This window comes from Sinocyclocheilus rhinocerous, unplaced genomic scaffold, assembly GCF_001515625.1.
Source record: "Sinocyclocheilus rhinocerous isolate Xijiao unplaced genomic scaffold, SAMN03320098_v1.1 scaffold329, whole genome shotgun sequence".
Lineage (NCBI taxonomy): Eukaryota > Metazoa > Chordata > Actinopteri > Cypriniformes > Cyprinidae > Sinocyclocheilus > Sinocyclocheilus rhinocerous.
The window spans coordinates 455,371-476,441 of NW_015652820.1; the positions used below are offsets into that span (position 1 = coordinate 455,371).

General features: G+C 34.0%; 2 protein-coding genes across 2 annotated transcripts in view; both read right to left on the bottom strand.

Moving 5' to 3' along the window:
- Positions 1–9,943, bottom strand: part of LOC107715168 (soluble guanylate cyclase 88E-like) — a 20,043-nt gene extending 10,100 nt beyond the window's left edge. Inside the window, exons 1-4 of the mRNA XM_016521229.1 lie at positions 9,938–9,943; positions 1,505–1,672; positions 702–842; positions 408–547 (exon numbers count right to left, since the gene is read on the bottom strand). Of these exons, the coding sequence (XP_016376715.1) occupies positions 408–547; positions 702–842; positions 1,505–1,624 (401 nt within the window). The 5' untranslated portion in view covers positions 1,625–1,672; positions 9,938–9,943. The remainder of the gene's footprint in view (positions 1–407; positions 548–701; positions 843–1,504; positions 1,673–9,937) is intronic.
- Positions 9,944–16,535: 6,592 nt separating this feature from the next.
- The window catches only part of LOC107715175 (pre-mRNA-splicing factor RBM22-like), a 7,475-nt gene continuing 2,939 nt past the window's right edge, over positions 16,536–21,071 (bottom strand). Inside the window, exons 2-6 of the mRNA XM_016521234.1 lie at positions 20,014–20,118; positions 18,716–18,816; positions 18,455–18,627; positions 17,586–17,786; positions 16,536–17,020 (exon numbers count right to left, since the gene is read on the bottom strand). Coding sequence (XP_016376720.1) covers positions 16,900–17,020; positions 17,586–17,786; positions 18,455–18,627; positions 18,716–18,816; positions 20,014–20,098 — 681 coding nt within the window. The 5' untranslated portion in view covers positions 20,099–20,118 and the 3' untranslated portion in view covers positions 16,536–16,899. The remainder of the gene's footprint in view (positions 17,021–17,585; positions 17,787–18,454; positions 18,628–18,715; positions 18,817–20,013; positions 20,119–21,071) is intronic.

A 21,071-nucleotide genomic window follows, 5' to 3' on the forward strand; every position in this document is an offset into this window, starting at 1 on the left:
GTGAGCAGCAAATCAGCATATTAGAATGATTTCTGAACGATCATGTGACACTGAAGACTGGAGTAATGATGCTGAAAATTAACCTTTGCATCACAGGAATAATTTTTTTTTACAGTATATCAATATGTTAGCTCTCTCTCTATATATTAGTTTTTTATTGTCTTAAGAAACAGTATTTAATTAATATATTTCTAAATATATATGCAATTTATAAAATGTATTCAATATTTTAATATATTAATATTCGAAACTCTACTGTTTTCTGTATTTTTTATCAAATAAATGCAGCCTTGGTAAAAGAGACTTCTTTTTAAAAAAAAACATTCAAAAAAATCTTATCGACCCTAAACTTTTGAACAGTATTGTATGTTTCTGATTGACAAAGCTTTCTGATCAGATACACACACCTGTAATGCAGTGTAACTCCTGTAGCTGATTCCTCCTGGCAGAAGAAGGTCGGAGGCTGGACTTTTGGGTAACTGAAGCGCAGGTACTCATGCAGGTTATCCAGACCATTCACAAAGTCACGCACATGGCGGCCTAACACCTGACACACAGTTTAAGAGACAAAAACTCACCAGAGGATGCAATACACAAGTCATGACAGGGATCATGATTGTTTCATGGCAATGTTGTTCCTCGAAAAACAAGAATGTTGAACATGTGCTACTTGGGTAATTCACATCATGCAAAAGTCATACCTTAAGGATTCTGTCATATCCGTATTTCCCCACGAATCCCAGGAAATAAACCCCCCATGAGTTCATGAGCTCATTATAGGGGGTTCCTGTGACGCCACTCGCTGCTTTGGCGATACGAGGAATCACACTCTCACTGTAGACCTACACAAACACACACACATATACACCGAGAAAACGGGTGTAGCATTTATTTTGAAATGCTTTTCACTCAGAAATTGCTAGAAAATTGCACTACTGATTACAGAAAATTGAATTAAATGTTACATTTTGAAGTAGAAAGACTGAAATAGTATTTTCTTGTAAATATTGGACATAAAGGATGATTTTCTCTTTTGTGTGACTTAAGACTGTGCTCCAGAGTCACATATGTGCATCTCAAAATGCATCTTTGTCTTGCAGTCTAAAATCTATAATCAAGGTGACAATTTTAATAGACAGTTTCACTCATTAACCCAATATGGATCATATTTTAAAATATACTGATATGTTTTAAACATCAACTGTGCGTACAAAATGTTTTGATATATGACATTTGGAAAATATAAATTATGGGTGATTCCTCAAGTGAACGCATTTATACCTATCTGGAACAATAACTATTTGTTTATTCGTGCTACACTGATCCCACTCGGCTTGTTATTTTTAGATATAATTTAAGGAATTAGTTGTAATTTTAACACTTTTTATAAATGAAATGCCTGTTTCTTGCATGTGAGTCTTAAAACAGATGAAACGTCTTTCAGTCTAAGATCCCTAATCACAGACAATTGTCATTTTTAATCACAGTAGTAAGACATTCTAACCTGATGAGTTACGAAGGAGTGCAGTCTGACGTCAGCTCTCTCTCTGACCAGTTTCCACACATCATCACCGTACGACTCCTTAATGAAGTCATGAAGACTTTCACACAGCAGCCCGTACATCCTGACCGCGCAAGTCTGAACGTCTGGACTCCAAGACGATCTCCAAATCTCACTCCAGATATTCCACAACTGTGAAACAATCAAGAATAAAGACACAAAAAAAGTAAACATCAAGAGATCACTGTCCTTCGAAAATATATAAATCAATCACAGTCATGTTTGTCTGCTCTTTCATGACTATGAAGCCTGAACTGTCTTATCAACACATGAAAACTCAAAGTGTAGCTAGTGTGTGAAGTGAACTGACCGCCTGTCTGTCCGTCTCAGAGGTTTGCAGCTCCTCCGGACACAGTCCCGGTCTTAAGAACAGCGCAGGAGGAGCTAGAAACATTTTCAAAAGAGCCACACTTATACTCAAACTCTTCAGATCTATTGTTGTGATGTCAGCGGCTGGTGACTTTGAGTACTGACAGCAGCAGACCTCTCACGCACACATGCTGCTCTTTCCTTTGACCTGGACTAAACAATTTTACAATTGTATCATTCAATATAATGTGTGACATAACAGAAATTGTGTACTGAATGATTAATGCATATCAAATATCAGTCAAACATTTAGGGTCAGTAGGATTCTTTTTTTAAGGAAATTAATACTTTTACATAGCAAGGACACATTAAATTGATCAAAAGTGAGTGACAGTAAATACATTTATAATGCTGTAATCAGTGCTGGCTAGTAACTGATTATATGCAATCTGGACTGCATAATTAGATTCCAAAAATTAAGTACTTGTAATTAGAGTATAATACATTTTAAAATGCTTATAATCTGTTACTTTTTAATGGATTACATATTATTCACACTTTATGGCAACATTTTTCATAATTTATTGATTCTGGAAATCTGGACAAAAATATTTCAAATCATGAAGACTTTAAGTGTGTAATGTTGTTGTTTTCACGTTTATTAAATATATATAGTTCATATAATGCAAGGATACCCAAATGAAGTGAAGTGAAGTGACGTGTGGCCAAATATGGTGACCCATACTCAGAATGTGTGCTCTGCATTTAACCCATCCAAGTTAAATGAAAACCACATTCACACATTTACAGTTCTCTGATGTCAGATAATGGTCACATTGACATGCAGGTAAACAAAGAAAATAATTATATTTTTAGTGTTTAAGTGTTTACATTGTTTTTATTTTACATTTTTATGACTTAATTATTAGGTTTTTTATCAACTCACTATTTAATCTCCGTCATCTCACTAATGTAGTGTTTAATGCATTTTATGATGTTGATATAATTTTCTTTCTCTTTGCTTTTTTATATCAATATGATATGTTTAATGGTAAGATTAAAAAAAGCAAACAAACAAGTTGATAAAAAAGCTATCTTAAAGTAATCTAAAAAGTAGTCAGAATACATACCTAAATACCTAAAATGAACCTAGATTACGTTACTAAGGTTTTAATTTCAGTTTTGTTTTTTTTTCAATTAAAAAAAAATGCTCTTTTGAATGTTTCATTCATCAAATAACTGAAAATTCAGCTTTGACATCACAGGAATAAACTTTTTTTTTTTAATATATTCAAAAAGAAAACAAGTTACTTTAAATTGTAATTTAAAACAGCAAATTATTAACTTTTTGAAATATATATTTAATATTTAAAATACTTAAAGCAATATTTTACACACACACACACACACACACACACACACACAAATATATATTTATATATATAGAATACATTTACATATATACATATAATATATATAGAAACTTCTCACAAGAAGAAAATTAAACTTCCTGTTTTTGTCTATAATCAGTATGGTTTGTGTGGGAAGCCACAAAGAAAAAGCACATTTTCATATCCACTTGCCTCACACACATTTAGATCTTGTGCTGATTCAGAATGAGAAGAGGAACTGACAGAGTTTTGTTTTTTCCTGCCAAGTGTGCAGAAAGTCTGGGTCAGGTTCACACACACACACACACACACACACACACACACACACACAGCATCCGTACACCCCCGTACACGTGCCTCTCTTATTGTGTAGACATACATGCTTTTACATTGTACTTATATTTAAAAAAATACCTGCATATAATTACATCTGTAATTAATGTATTTACATTTATAATTACACTGTTGACTCATCCCTTACACCTTAACCCACCCTTAAACCTACCAGCAAACCTGCCCCTAACCTTACCCATATCCCACCTTGATAGCAGCAAAAGTGTTTACAATACAATATAAACACAATAAGTACATTCTACTCTTTTTTTGATGTAACTACATAGTAGTTAAGGCCACCTAATATAAAGTGGGACCTGCAATTTTTATCAGCAGAGGAGTCGCCAAAGATCCTCACGCTCAGTAAAGTTATGAACGAACTCAACAAGATCAACCACGGAATGGTAAGTTGGCTTCTAAAGATCTACGGATGGGATCTGCACATTATTTTTGCACATTTTAAGAGAAATTGACCAATTTTGAATCTGCTTCTGTTTTTAAAAAAGTGAGGACAAAAGCACAACTTTGAACTCATCCACCATCAATCATTTGAAGGTAAGAAACTATTTTTTTTTCTTCTCCATTACACTAATATGAACATATAATTAGGCTTATTTCATAGCAGTCTCTGCATGAAAGTATCTGATTAGTATACTAAGTATCCTATAGTATCTGATTTGGCAAAACAGTAATGCGTCAGGGTTTATATTTACAACGTATTTTTGCAGCGTTGAGCAATGTAGCCAGTCACAGACATATCTATTGGTTTCTTGAATTAAATGGCTAATCAAAGCTGTTCAAGTTAGTTAGAATCCACTCACCGCTCAAAACACCGGAGTTTTTGCTCAAGTTTGTAAATCCTCTCATTTGAACAAAGTGTAGACATGAGGTAAATAGGACATTTATTGTGCTGAGTAGATAACTAAATTGATTTTAATGGAAGTTTTTGAGATCGCAATGAACTAAGATGAGTGACAGCTTTTTAATGATCATAAAGGGAGTTTACAAAGTTTATACAAGAGTTCAATAAACAAGTTAATATTAAGTGATTTATTTAAATCATTTAATATTTCTGTATTTACAACTTTATATATAATCCCATAACTGTAACAAGTATGCTCTGTTTTTATTTTCATTGCATTCAGTTCCTGTTTTGCCTGCCTTAGATATCTAGTTATTTCTCCTTCTCTGTTTTCCCGCCACTAGTTATGTGACCATGAATACTCATTTACTAGTTCACACCTATTTGGATTAAGTTCATTATCTTGCCTATTTAAGTTCTTCTGTTTTTGATCTTCCCTTGTCTGGTAGGCTATTGTTGTCTGTTGCATTGCTGTTTATCTGTGGATTTACCTGAGACTGCTTTATTTAAAATAAATACTTTTGTTTAGGGAACCTTATCCTTCTTTGTTCTTTTTCATCGAACACTAAACGTGACTAGCAAAGATACATGGAAAATGTCTTCATAAATGAGCCTCGGTTACACTTTACTTGAAGGGGTGTGCATAAGACTGACATGACACCTTCATAATCATGACATGACACATGTCATGAATATGAAGGTTTCCTTCGCATGTTTATGACAACTGTCATTAAGTGTCATTCGCTCAGTTATGTAATTTTTAATGCAAAGATGACATTGTTTGAGATGTCTTTGTTATGGTCTATGGTTAGGGGTAAGGGTAGGGGTAGGGTTAGGTTAGGGTTAGGTCAAATAATGTCATATTTGCATTAAAAATGACATAACTGAGCGAATGACACTTAATGACAGTTGTCATAAACATGCATAAAACCTCCTTCATATTCATGACATGTGTCATGTCATGATTATGAAGGTGTCATGTCAGTCTTATGCACACCCCTTCAAGTAAAGTGTTACCTGAGCCTCTTATTGGGAGCTTCCACAAGCCTCCGTTTCAAGGGAGAAACCTTGTGCAGGAGTTTATTGACAGCTGCTATTGCACTACCTGCAATGACCGCACCTTGATGGAGTGTTTTAGGAGTGGGCTGGATCCCTGTTGGACCCTGGAAAAGTACATCAATTTCGCACTATGGGTAGATGGAGAGCTCACGCCTGCCGTGATGGACGAGCCAGAGACTGAGAAGTAGACAGAGCCAAGAATTGCCCCAAAGCATGAGCTCCACCGTGACTCTGACCAGGTGTGCGAGCCGGTCCTAACATCTGTGCCAGTAGTGGTATTAGTGGAGCTCAATACTGATGATCGGCTGATTGATTGGGAAAAGGAGGAAGTGCTTGCCTGCCACCACTGGCTCTAGTCTCCAGCACTTCTGATCTTTCTTTGTCTGGTATTGTTTGTGCCTAGCACACTGTTTTGTTGCTGTTTACCTGTCGATTGACCTGAGACGGAATTATTTAATAAATACTTTTATTTAGGAAACCTTCTTGTTTAGCATCCTCCTTTGTCTTCTTCGGACACTAAATGTGACAATAACATTGTTATGAATTTAAATGCATTCATGCCACCTCTGAGCCTCATTAAACAGTCTATAAATATGCCTAAATGGCACTTTTGTGTTCTGTGCCATCTCTGTATTGCAAAGATTTAAATTTTGAATTTGGTTGATTATTTCATTTGATTGGTAACGTATTCTTCCTGATTGTGGCTCATTCTAATGGAATCTATTGCTTTAATTTTTTTAAATTAATTTAAAACCATTATAAATATAAGTTTATGAATTTGACAAAGGAAGACATTTATTAAGGTTATAAAAAATGTCATTACAAAGATTTAAAAAAATACCCCTGCAAATCACTTTAAGGAGTCAAATATTGCCTCCTTAATAGGTTTAATAGGTTTCCGTTTGAATATAAAACATTTGAACAAAAGTATTAATAAATAATAGAAAATGGTTCTTTTATATTGTAATAATATTTTACAATATTGCTGTATTTCTGATTGAACAAATGCAGCCTTGGTGAGCAAAAAGGACTTTAAAAAGCATAAAAATTAAAAACATTTTAAAATATCGTACAGATTCCAAACTTTTGAATGGTAATTCACATGGTAATTAATGTGGCATTTATTTAAACCTCAATACAGAAAAAAAGCAACCATATAGAAAAGAGATTTTATACTTCTTTTATACCTCAATTGTGTCCCACAGAAATCAACAAGATTAAATGCAGAGCAGATTGGAAAAAGACATTTCAGAAATGATCTTAAGCTCTCAAATTGTGCTCGGATCAAACATCACAGATCTCAATACGAATTCAAATAGTTCTCAGATCCTTCAAACTTTCCCAAGACTAAATGATCCAAGCCTTTAGCGCCGCATTTAAGCTCAGGTCAAAGGTAAAGGTCCAGATGTGACCCTGACAGTGAGACTAAAACATGAATCATATAGATGGCTCGTAACCACAACAAACACAAATACACACAGACATACAACATACAGACCGGTCCACACGCAAAACTGGCATCAGGTTTTTATCATGGGGGTCAGCAGGGGTGCGTCAGGGACTAAATGCTTTGCCCCATTTAGCTCCTGTCGTTTGGCTAAATTAGCAGCGATTATGTCATCGGGCAGGGGCTGCGATGAGTCTATAGAAACCAGCTTCTCGCTGCTGCGCTCTCACACTCAGATCAGCAAACACACCAAACATCATCTTCTCCAGCACACACTCAGGTAAGCCAGAAACTCGCTCGTCTGGGTACGAGGGATGTGTGTGTGTGTGTGTGTGTGTGGTCATCTAATCCGCACAGCAGCTGTGTAAACGCACAGTGTGTCCAATCAGATGTAATCTGTCAATTCTGAACTTTTAACATGACAAAATGCTTCCTGTAGCTTCAATGAGAACAGCAGAATGACAAAGAGGAGCTAAACTAAGCCAATAAATTAAGCGGAGTTAAAACAAATTTTAATTAAAATTGCTCCAATGAAAAAAAAAAACACACAGTAACTCCAGTCAAAAGATTCTGTCAAAAAGCATTTCACACTGAGTATAGTATTATCACAAATTAACTTTCATTAGATGCCAATATTTACCCTCTAGAGTTGACTTTTATGAACATTTTGGACCATATAAAACACCCTGCATGTCATCTTTTATTGTCAAATACTAATTCAATATCAGTTATCATATATACTGTTACCTATTAAATCAACATGCAAGTCATATTTTATGCAATACTATAATTTAATTTATTTTAATTAAATAAAATGTATTATTTTTAATAATAATACATTTATTTTATTATTACAATATATTATTTTATATTGTTTAATATTTTATCAAAATAATATTATAAAAACATTATTAAAAACACACTGGATGTTATTATTTTATGCAGTTTACTATTAAAATATAATTTTAAAATTTTAAAATGTAAAATAAATACATTTAAATGTTACAATTACAATACAAGGGAATTCATTACAAAACATTACTAGTACAAAACTACAGCAAGTAAAAAATAATAATAATATTAATAGTTATCATCATTAGTAATTGTATTAATAATAAAATAATAATTACATAGTATTGCTTAAATATTAAATATAATAAAACTATTATTACTATTATTATTATAAGCAGGATATGAATCACTGTGTTGTGATGTGTGTTCAGACCGAGAGGATGCGGTGGCGGTGAGCCCGGGTGCGAGGGCCCTTTCATCGCTGCTTGCAGCTTTAATTACATTTTGTTTCTTCAGAAATCATTCCAATATGATGATTCACTGCTCAAGAAACATGTCTTATTATTATCAATGTTAAAAACTGTGATACATTGGATACTTTAATGGAAAGTTCAAAAGAACAGCATTTATTTGAATTAGAAACTTTTTCTAAAATTATAAATGTCTTTACTGTCCCTTTTGATCAATTTAATGCAAACCAATCCTATTGACCCCAAAGTTGAATGCATATGTATTAATCATTCAGTACCGTGGTAAAAACTGTTCCAAAAACAAAAAACTCTTATGAAAATTATGTCCATACTGTAAAACATTTGACAAAGATCAAGGATGAATAACACTAATGTCACTAAAGCGACTTTATGTGTGTGAGAAGGTCTGAACCTTGGGAAGAAGATCAGCGTTCCTAGGGATGTGATGATGGAGGAGCTGAACCTGAACACCAACAGAGGATCCATCATGTTCCAGGAGCGCCAGAGGAGAGTTATTACAGAGATTAAACGAGTATTTTTTTTAAGCTCTAAAACATGAAATGTGGAGTTATCTGCTTTTGCCAAAAAAAAAACGACTGTTGGAGTTATCTGCTTTTGCTATAAAACAAACTTTTAATATGTAAAGTCCCGGTCGGAGCGATGAGGAGACAAAAACCTTAAAACCCATTAACGAGGCATTTGTTGCATCCAGTGGGGACATAATTACTGATTATAATGACTTATACTGTCTTTTTACGCGTTGCGTTGCATCGCGCCGCATAAACATAAAACCCTGTCTGCATTTGTGATCGGAGAAATGACAAACAACAAATGCTACTCTACACTGCACAAAATTCGCGTTTGAATCATCAGTGGCAAATCCATTAAATGAAAACGTACTTACAGAATGTGAGTCAGAACTGCCGGCATTGTAGTCAACTCTCCCAGGTTCAGTAAACAGTCCTCCATAAAATTTGCTGCACACATCTGGATTTGGGTTAAACTGTTCTGGAACAGTGTTGTAAATACAACTTAACCACTGATTTCTAGTCGTGTCCTCTTTTGGAAGGCCAAACAAAGTAGTTTAAAATTTAATCAAAACAACCAAACTGCAGTTTGATTAATATTACTTGGAATGCGCAATAAAAAACGTGATTTCTGAAAAAATAAAATAAAAATGTAGTTAACGGTTTATGCAAATGACATCTTCACATATACATATACATATATGTATATATATATATATATATTACTAAAACTAAACTAAAATATGATAACATAAAAATTAAATACAATTAAATATAATAATATTAATACATACAAATAAAATCTATTTCAAAATATTAATAAAAACTCTAATATTATATTAAAATCAATTATAGTAAAGTAACACTGTTTAATACTTAGAATAATCATCTCTATGAACAAAAGAATAACAAAGAAACTCACAGGTTCATATATAGCAAATATAAGGTCATGTGACAGATATGCCCAGCATATCGCCTGGATTTACTGCAGGAATCCATTTGATGAGGTCAGTGTTCGAACTATACCGTGGACTTTGGGGGAGCCCACTTGTTTTTTTGTTTTTTTTATAACGGTGGGGTTCGTGCGCGTGCCTCAAAAGAGGGCTTACAATGACTTACAAAGATACATAACAGCTACAAGCAAGATATTTTTGCAATTTTACACATAATAATCCACGATGATCACATTACACAAAACTGAAATTGCACGTCAAAATAACACATTGTCAATATTTTTTGAGACCCCCCAAAATTTCACAAATCCCGTTTTCAGGGGAGTCCATGTCTTATTAAGGAGAGCCGAGCTCCCCCTAGCTCCCCCGTAGTTCGCACCCTGGATGAGGTAATGAAACCCATCTCACATTCTCCTGCTGGGCATCCTTTATGTCAAACACTCCCAACTGCAATGCTACCGATTTGAAAAGACAGGTCATGCATTCATGCTTTACAAGACACTGGATAAACTGCTCCGTCCTAAACGTCTTCCATCAGAACAACATGGAACAGAACCAAATCCAGAACCAGAACCACATGATGACAGACATGCAGGGAGGGAAAGAAAACCTGCTGTATCCAGTGGCCGGTAAACACAGCCTCGTCACCACCCTCAAGAACACAGTGGCCAAGAAAGGAAGCCCAAACATCCTGGTACCAGGTACACACTCTTTTGATTATTAATTACCCAATACATGACATTTATTGTCATTTCTCACATGGGTTTCGATACGTTTCATTATATCATCATTAGAGACTTGAGCAAACCTGAAATCCAAAGTAGCCTCTGAAATTGGACTAGTACCAATAAGCTACCACCTAGCAACCATTTAGGATATCCTAGCAACTACATAGCAACAAACCAAAAAATACTCTGAACACCTTAGCAACTGCTTAGCAAAACCCTGGTAACCACACACAATACCTTAGAAACATGACAGTGAGTTTTGCAAAAACAAGCATTTCTAACATTTTATAAACAACATAAAAATCTAGTTTATATTTATAATAACTTTAATTTATAATAGCTTTAATTATACATATCTAACTTTAAATTGTCTTAGTAAGATTAACAATTTGTGTTAATAATCTTGACTCAAAGCACACAAAACCTTGCACTGTAAATAATGACTTTAATGTAGTTTTATTCATTTATTTATTTATTTTATGTCTTCCAGTAAAATATCTAAAAATCTTTAAAACAAGATAAATGTACTTGTTGAGAACAGCGTTGTTATTGCTAACAAAAACTATATTAAAACTTTTTAAAATTGTTTTGGTAATTCAAATAAAAAAAGAAAAGAAAAGAAAAGAAAAGAAAAGAAAATATGAATATTAGATGAAAATTTTACACAAAAAAAATGGAAAAAAAATGAAATAAGATGAAATTGAAGTACAAACATTATTAAAACTGGAATAAATTAAAGCTAAATAAAAATATTTTTAAAAATAATAATACAAATTAAAGCTGCAAGCAGCGATGAAAGGGCCCTCGCACCCGGGCTCACCGCCACCCGGTGGCTTTTGGAAAAGAGCAAAGAGTGGGCAATATGCATTTAAAGTGGTAAATATAAGAGGAATATGTCAAAGTCATTTATATGCGCCAAACTTCCTGCTAATAAAAATAATAATAATAATAATAATCCTTAGAAAAACAATAGGGCCCTGCGCCTTTCTGGCTTGGGCCCTAATAAGAAACGGAGCAATTCCAATAGGGTCCTCACACCATCGGTGCTCGGGCCCTAATAAATTACAAAAGAACATAACAAAATTACTAAACAAAAATTTAATTAAAACTGCAAATATAAAAATAAAAAGCTAATTCAATATCTTAAATACTTTATTATATATAAAATACTTATATACATAATCCATGTAAATTGTGTCTTTAATATAAACTAGCAAATTAACAAAAAAATATGAAAAATACACACTTTAATTTATTAACATACATATAATTAAAATTAATAAGGCAAGGCAAGTTTATTTATATAGCACATTTTATACACAATGGTAATTCAAAGTGCTTTACATAAAAGGAAGTAAAATAATCATTAAAAAAATCACAACAATAAAACAGGGAACTTAAAAACTTTTAAAATGATTTAGAAATTGATTTGAAATTAATTTAAAACAGTTACAAATAGAAAATGATTATACATAAAATACAGTGCAAAATAATTTTCAGACATTAAATATATTAAAGGAATTGTTTTAAAAACTAAATTGGTCCTCTTTGATATCTTATGTATTGGTGCTTCTCAAGTACATTTATCTTGCTTCAAGAATTTTTAGATATGTGAACTGGAAACAGACGAAACTGATCGTTAAGAAAATGATTTTTGCAGTGCATAGAAACACATAAGTGTATTTTTGAATATGATGAGCAAGCTTGTATGTATTTCTGACGTCTTTGAGAGCAGCTTCACTCATCTGATAAACTGTAATCATTAGTTTGTTGCTGCGCTTAATTAACTCCGTCTAATGTTCTTCCTCCGTCTGTGGAGCCCTTAATAAACATCCATCTCCTGTTTCCATCTCCTTATCTGCCCGTGGCCCCTGAAGGGACCGGTCTGGATGTGCGCTCCTGAGCGAGCTCTATGAGCTAAACGCCGTAGCATGCTAGAATGCGCTTCAGGACAGCAAAGCTCCTTCTATAATTGGCCTGTGAATCACCAAGCACCATCCTATCCTTTTAGGCTACTCTGGACCGCTTAGAGAGATCCCTCGAGAGAAATTCAACACCACGGTGATCCCGAAGTCTTATTGTTCACCGTGGCGGGAAGCCCTGGGAGAAAATGAAGAGCTTCTGCCTTCACTCAACACTCAGATAGCGGAACCGCCACAGAAACTCCCGCCGGCGAACTACAGGTGCTTTAACAGGTAAGATAGTAGCTACCTTTCAGGGGAAGTCTGTTCACTCGGCGGCCATATTTGAAACGGCGAAATTCTGAAATCTCAGAAAAACCAACTTAATTGGTTAATTAATTAATAACCAAGTAATTCAACTAGCAGCATTCAGGAGTCTTGAAAGTCCCAATCTGATTCAAATTCATTATGACTGCTGAAACAAAACGGAAAGAGTTGCATCAAACGGTTCATTGATGCATCACAATAACATGACTCAATATATTGCAGCCAATAGGGTTGGGATTCCCCTGTAACAGCTTCTTTATTTGGGAGGGATTAAGTCTTCATTCTCTGCGGTACCAGAAAACCGAGGCAAAATATGATATGAGAAACGGCCTTGAGGGTCACCAAGAGGTTTTGGCACATTAGCTTCATGCATGCTGATGGTGTGCCTTAATCGCGACAGTCCTAACATATTTAGGTTAACTGAGCAAGGGCATTTTTGCTTGCCTTTTACATGGCTTGAAATCGCATAATCTCCCATGAAAAAAAGCAGAATTTACAGGAGATTTTACATTATTTTAACCATAATTTGTATTTGCCAACAACACTCACTAAAGCAGCAACCTCCCGACATTATCTCCCGCAAAAGGCATTTTGGTTAAAAAACGAACGAACGTTATTCAGTAATAAAGCTAATTATTATAAAAACCAATGCAATTGCAATTTCAAGCACTTTATCCAAAGTCCAAGCACTTTTCAAGGATTTCAAGCACCCGTACGAACCCTGTAAATAGTAATATAAATAAAGAAAACACAAAAGCATGTCAAAAGCACATAAAATGTGTAAAAAGAAACTAAAATTAAATGAAAATATAAAAAAAATTATATGAAAATTACAATAGTAATACATTTTATAAATTCATAAAATACTGAAGTAAAATAAACGAAACCTAAATAGTAATATAAAACAGAAAACACACACAAAGGCTATGTTTATATATTAAATATATTTATATATGATATAAATTATATGAATATAAATATATACATGTAAATACATGTAAGTATTTTCTAAATATATACTGTATGTGTGTGTATTTATATATATACACATAATAAATATACACAGTACACACATATGTAAACAAAAACTGTTATTTTGGATGCGATTAATCGTTTGACAGCACTACTAAAAATTAAAATGAAAACTGAAAATATAAAAATAGAAATGAAAACTATAATAAAAATACATAACTGTAATAATAATAAATATAACAATACAACAACACTGCATTGAATACTCAGAAATATGCCACATGATGGAGGGGAATGGGTTGTGAGAGCACTTGCAGATTCAGTTCAACTCTTCTTTATGTGGTTTTTGTTTTAGAGCTGCAGTGCCATTTGGAGGTCCAGTGTGCAGTCAGAGGGTGATTCCTGTTATTGGCTTTGAAGCTCTGGAGACTCCAAATCTTTCTGGCATGACCTTGACCACCATGTCGAAACGACGCAACTTCAACAGAGCCCCGCGGGGATGGGGCATCGGATACTCGCCTGAGTCAAATGACCTGTGAGCTCGGCGCTGATCCACACCTGTAACATTAGAGGAAAAGACTGCCGCGCCGTAAAGACCTGCGCTTTGCACTTTCAGGCCATCCCATTATGTTCCCGGCAGGTGAAAGGCCAGAGGAGAGCAGCTGGAAAACCAACATTAAACATCAGGATAAAGATGATTAGGATGAGGAGATGGTTTTAGCTCAGTGCTGGATGAAGGAAGTCTTGGCTGTTCTCTTAAACCGTTAAAGGAATAGTTCAGCCAAAAATTACAACTTGCAGAAAGTTTTATCCATCCAAAGATGTAGATGAGTTTGTTCATTCATGGGAACAAATTTGGAGAAATGTAGCATTGCATCACTTGCTCACCTGCAGTGAATGGGTGCCTTCAGAATGAGAGTCCAAACAGCTGATAAAATGTTCAGCAAATTGTCTTTTTGGATGAACTATTCCTTTAACACTGCTATACAATAAGAACTCGGTCTAAATCTTATAATTATTCATAACAGCCTTTGGCATTTCATAATTGTAGACATGTAATATGCAAATGAATGGTGTTCACGGTAGTGTTTCAAGTGTGCAGCAGGGGCCCCTAAAATGTATTTAGACACTTTAAAGGGATAGTTCACCCAAAAAAGAAATTTGATGTTTATCTGCTTACCCCCAGGGCATCCAAGATGTAGGTGACTTTGTTTCTTCAGTAGAACACAAACAAAGATTTTTAACACAAACCGTTGCAGTCTGTCAGTCTTATAATGTAAGTGAATGTGAATCACGGCTTTGAGAGTCAAAAAAACATACACAAACAAAACCAAATGAAACCCTGCGGCTCTTGATGATACATTGATGTGAAAAGACCCGAAACGATCGGTCTGTGCAAAAAACTGAACAGTATTTATATCGTTTTTTACCTCTGATTCACCGCAATGTCCGAACTGTCCTGAGGGAGGCTCTCGTGACGATACATAGATGTGTAAAGACACGAAACGATCGGTCTGTGCAAGAAACTGAACAGTATTTATATTGATTTTTACCTCTGATTCACGCAATGTCTGAACTGTCCTGAGCGCGTCCTGAGCGCTTTGACCATTGACACTCCTAATTGAGATTGTAGATAGAGTGTCAATAGTCCATTTGAGAGATAGGTGGCGGTAATGCACTTATAAGTCTGCCGTAAAGCAAGAAGATGAAGAAGACGCGTCACACGCTGGCTGTCGAGGACGCGCTCAGGACAGTTCAGACATTGCGGTGAATCAGAGGTAAGAAAACGATATAAATACTGTTCAGTTTCTTGCACAGACCGATCGTTTCATGTCTTTACACATCAATGTATCGTCACGAGCCACAGGGTTTAATTTGGTTTTGTTTGTGTATGTTGTCTTTTACTCTCAAAGCCGTAATACATTTGAAATCTCAAAGACATAATACATTTGAAAAGTAGAAAAAAAAATTTATGAAGACGTGATAAAAAGTTTCCGAGACTTAATATGGCCTTCATATAACAAAAAAGAAAACAAGTTGAAATCTGTTAGTTTTAATATCTTCGTTTGTGTTCTACTGAAGAAACCAAGTCACCTACATCTTGGATGCCCTGGGGGTAAGCAGATAAACATCAAATTTTCATTTTTGGGTGAACTATCCCTTTAAGCACATGGAAAATATGTGTTTGATATTGCATTAGATGACTAAATATAAAAAATCTATTGTTTTCACACTGAACTCTTTTTTTTTTTTGTCAAATATTTTTCTTGTAAAATGTGTTTGTGCATCTTTCTTAAAATAAAAAGCACTTGCTTTGATATGTTGTGTCTAATGCAAAAGTGTCTAAATACTTTGAGTCGCTGTGTTTCTTAAAAACAGCAGACTGCATATTTAATGATGGTTAGTTTAATGTTCACAAAAGAAAATGGTAACGGTAGGCTCTTTCAATAAAAAGTACTTGTTTTTGAATTTCTTTTTTCATGTTACAACAGAAAAAACCTGAACTGACAGTTCGTTAAAAAAATGCTTCAGAACACAAAGAAAAACAGAGAAATATTAGAAAACTGCATGAAAACAAATATCAAGTTCTTTTTACCCTTAAGAGAAGCAAGACAGTGGCTATGCAACTATCACTTACTTTAAAAAAAACATTTTTTAACATAGTTGCTTCCTTTAAATAGACACTACATTTAATTATGTTAAATCTCTAGATGTAAGAGTGAATGGCGTGGGTGTGTGGATCTCACAAAAACTGTACAAAAACAATTTAAATTAAGCAATTATTTTTTTACAAAAAGAAAATGAAGGGACCATAAACATTTGCACGAATTAAGCACTAATTATCCACCCAAATTGTCAGTAATCTACCGTAATGCAAAACTCATTATGTTTACTTTAATGGGTTACATTTTTCGTGTCAAACTGCAAAAAGTCCTAAACGGCGCTTTGTTTTCAATGTAAACTCAAGTTAGCATTTTGATGATGTTTTAAACACTTTGACTGATGATAACGAGGAGGCAGAGAGTTTGTGTCTGAAGTAAGATGGGTAAACTTTAATAACAAGGGCCTATTTGTTGGTAAGCTGTGTCTGTGTGTAAGATGTGACTGAGGCATGATGATGTGGCACTGCACTCACAATAGCATCCCCAATCACATGACCATACCATTGTGTACCAGTCAATCACTCTGTATCTCTGATGACATCACCCCCACAGATCAATAACCGCAGCAGTGAGGGAATCTTTACTAGTCCACATGAGGAGGCAATCAATCGCAGCATGGATCTGGAAACATGGATCTGAAGGGTAATGGATCTGGCCTGGAGGTCTCAAAGCCATCGGAGGAGGTGGAGGAGGGCCCATGGGGTGGAACACGGGAGGTCCAAAACCTGAAACCATAAGCAGACCGTATTACTTGAAATAAGATAATCTTTAACTAAAAATAAAATATGAAAAAAAAAAAACTTTCAGCTAGTTGCCAAAGCAAAAAAATTCATTTCATTTTAAGTACTTAATATTGATGTACTAAATTAAATAGCTAAAATGAAACCAAAATTAATACAAACTAAAAATTAATTAAAAATTAATAAAAACTACATAGACTAAAAATACCACTAAAAATGGTTTATAAAAACTTTTTTTTTTATTTCCAAAGCAACATTTTCATTAAGTTTAAATTCATGTACTAAAATAACTAAAACTAAAATAACATTAGTAAAATGAATAAAAACTAAATGACAAAAATACAACAAATTTACTAAAACTTTAAAATTAAAATATAATAAAATATAAAAATAAAATTCAAAATATTAATAAAATATAAATGATACTAAAATAACACTGCTCTATATCACTGTTATACACGCAGAGTTTTTGAATACTTCATTCAAACATACTGAAAACACACTTTAAGATTTAAAATGACAATAACATTGTTCCTGAATCTCTGCTCACCTGAGCTCAGAGTCTGTGACATTTTCTCCCAGTCCCCCGATGTATAACGTGGTGATGGACTTGTCCTCAGGTGGGTCCAGTCGAGGCATGCTGGACGCTCTCTTCAGGAGTTTATCTGCCACCGGGTCGCTGATGCCATAATAACGATCTTTAATGTTCTGATCGGCCAGAGGATCGTCAGGATCTGTGGGCTTCTCATGCCTGATGGGACATCAATGATTTTAGTGACTTCAGTTTTGGACAGAATCAGATCACAACACCTGCTACTGCCACCGTGAGGACAGTCATCTGCATTACAGCTTGAATCCAGTTATATTTCAGTTTAGAAAAACCAGAAAATAATGTAATTAAGGAAATTCATTTAACTTGTTTGTTCTGATCAATCAAAAAGACACAAGTCTAATTAATGTCATATGAGCTTTTAGAAAAGATATAGAAAAGATCAAATGGGGAAAAAAGTATCTATGCTATAATAACAACAGGGCTGTCAAAAAAAAAAAACGCATTAACTTTTGTGATTTATATTTTCTGTTTAACATTCATTTTAAAATTTTAAAATAAAATATATTTGGGGTGTAATATGTCCAAAATCACCCCCTTATGGTAATACTGCACGCAAAAATTATATTTTAATTTTTTATCTTTTTAATTAGAAAAATATAAAACCTGTAAGCCTATTGACCAAAAAGTTGCTGATTAAAATATTTTTGTATTGAATGCATAATGCATTATAATGGATTTATGTGAAGTCAGTATCAATATTGGTATCTGTGATACTTGCCTTCTTTCATAGTACTTAAAGAAAAAATGTACTGACATTATAAGTGAATGATTTAACCCCTTAAAACACTCAAACTGAAGAGTCTGACCTGTAGGGACACTCCTCTCCTCTCTTACACTCTCCCTTCACCCAGAAGGAGCAGATATGGGGTCTGTTGCGTTTGTAGTACGGCGTGGTTCGTGCCAGCTTCAGCAGCATGTCACTGGGGTTCTGTGCTTTACCCAGCATCCCCACCGGTTTGGTACCGTCTGAGTTCTGGATCTGACACAGACAGGAAACCAACCACATGCTACAATTTCACATATTTCTTTTTTTCAGGCATTGGATTTCTTAGATGTAATATTGTTACCTCTCTCTCCATGTTCTGAGTGTAATATTCCTTGTTCACGTCAGACCTGGGCATGTCGTCTTTAATGGACATGCCCGTGTCTCTGACCAGGATTGGAAGACCTGTAAAAACAAACATTATTTCAGGCCGTTGTTCCCAAACGTTTCTGTCAGTCAAATCAATTTGATGTGAGATTTTGTTCTGAGATTTTAAGTTAATATTTTGATAATTTAACACCACATTCGCATGTGCATGTAAACTATTTTTTATTTAATTTATTTAATTGTATTTATTAATAATATTTTTAATTTTAATTGTTTTTATTTTACATTTATTTTTTGTAATGTTTCTTTTTATGATTTAATGGATACACAGCCCTGATTTGCTTAAAAAAAAATTTTAGTTAAAAAATATCAAATATATATTTAAAAAAATATCAATCAAAACATTCTGTCACATACAGTTTGTTCACAAAATAAGAATGAATATTTTTCTAATTAAATAAAGAAGTGTGACAGAATGCCATTGCAAACATACCTTCTGATATACAGGGTTATTATAGTCAACCAAAAATTTATACCATTAAAAATAATAATAATAATAATTACTTGAAACAAAATAAATAATATATTTCAAAAAACAATTTTATTTCAGCTAGATGCCAAAGCAACATTTCTCATTTGAATTTAGTTTAACGATGTACTAAAATAACTAAAAATAATAATAAAAACCATATAGAAATATAAAAAAACTAAAAATGACAAAACAAAAAATTACTTTAAAATTAAAATGAAAATAAAAACTCTAAATATTAATAAAAACTATGATAGTATCTCAATTATACTAAAATAATACAGCTGATTTGCAAAAAGGCCTAATATTACCTAAAATATACATTTTAAATCACATCACATTTTTTTCCTCACAAATTAAGAAATAAGATTTCTCAAATGTATGTATCATTCAAATGCATGTATAGTTTTAGTTTTCATGACAGAAAAAGAAGTATTCAAAATGTATAACTTAACATACAGTTTGATAAGGAGTGGAACAATATGTTTAAATTCTCCATTTAATGTAAAAGAACTTAACAAAATAAACTTTTTTCACAAATTTTCACCCACAGATGTAGCAGAAAACATCTGGCTTATGTTTGTATTTTCTTCTGTCACTGGCCATAATTCTAACCTTGAAATCAGGATCAGGCATATATTAAAATCATGCTTGTGAAAATAGGCTGAGTGAGAATTGAACAAATAACTGTAGTCTGGCTCAGAGGAAGAGATTTTCTGGTTTGGGTTCTGGTGTGTAACTCTTACCGTACTCCAGGTCCAGCAAACACGTCTGACATACGTTCTTCATCTTACTGCAGGTCTGACACGCCTCAGTCTTCTTAAAGCGCATCCGAATTTTTCAGTGCATGACTGAAAGCCCAAATAATTGTTAAAAAATACCTTTTATCGAGGAAAATACTTTTGAAAACTTTTTTGAAAATAATTATTAAGATGTGTACAGTCATGTGCATTCAATGTGTACACAACACTGACTTTGTTCTTCATGATTGCATCACTAAACTGCATCAAAATGTTGAAACTGATAATACAAGTCATCCAAAACTGTATGAAATTAGCACAATTACAAATATTGCATTTATAAGAACTTGGCACGCGCATTTAAAAATAGCTTTTTCCACATCTCAGACAAGCTTTTTGTCAAATATTGACCCATTTCCAACAATAAGTGCTTTGCTGTATCTTCACACTTGCTTTAAGATACTGTATAAATTCCTGATCTCTCTAAACTGCTCCCTCAACAAGTTCTACCATGTCATTCACCTCATTAGAGGAGCTAAAGATAGTTTAAGCAATCACAGCAGCACTGATACCTGCTAAAGGAGAGAGAGCTGGCGTTCTGGATACTAGATGTCTTTATGGATCAGATGTTCTGATCACTGCTAAAACAGTTTCTAGTGTTAAAGGGTTAGTTCACCCAAAAATGAAAATTAGCCCATAAATTACTCACCCTCAAGTCATCCTAGGTGTATATGACTTTCTTCTTTCAGACGAATCCAGTCTGAGTTATATAAAAAATTGTTTTTGATCTTTCAAGCTGTTTCATGGCACTCAGCGGGTGTTGCATGCATCAGTCCAATAGCAGTTAAATAAAAAGCGCCCATCCATAAAAAAAATGTTTCACACGGCTCCGGGGGGTGAACAAAGGCCTTCTGTAACAAATCAATGCGTTTTTGTAAGAAAAATAGCCATATTCAAAACGTAATAATCACTGTAATGTAGCTTGCGCTCACTGTTGTACACTGGAAGCAGCTCCGGGCGGATGACGTATGAGGTCAGCTTTGCGCATGCGCTGCTCAGAAGTG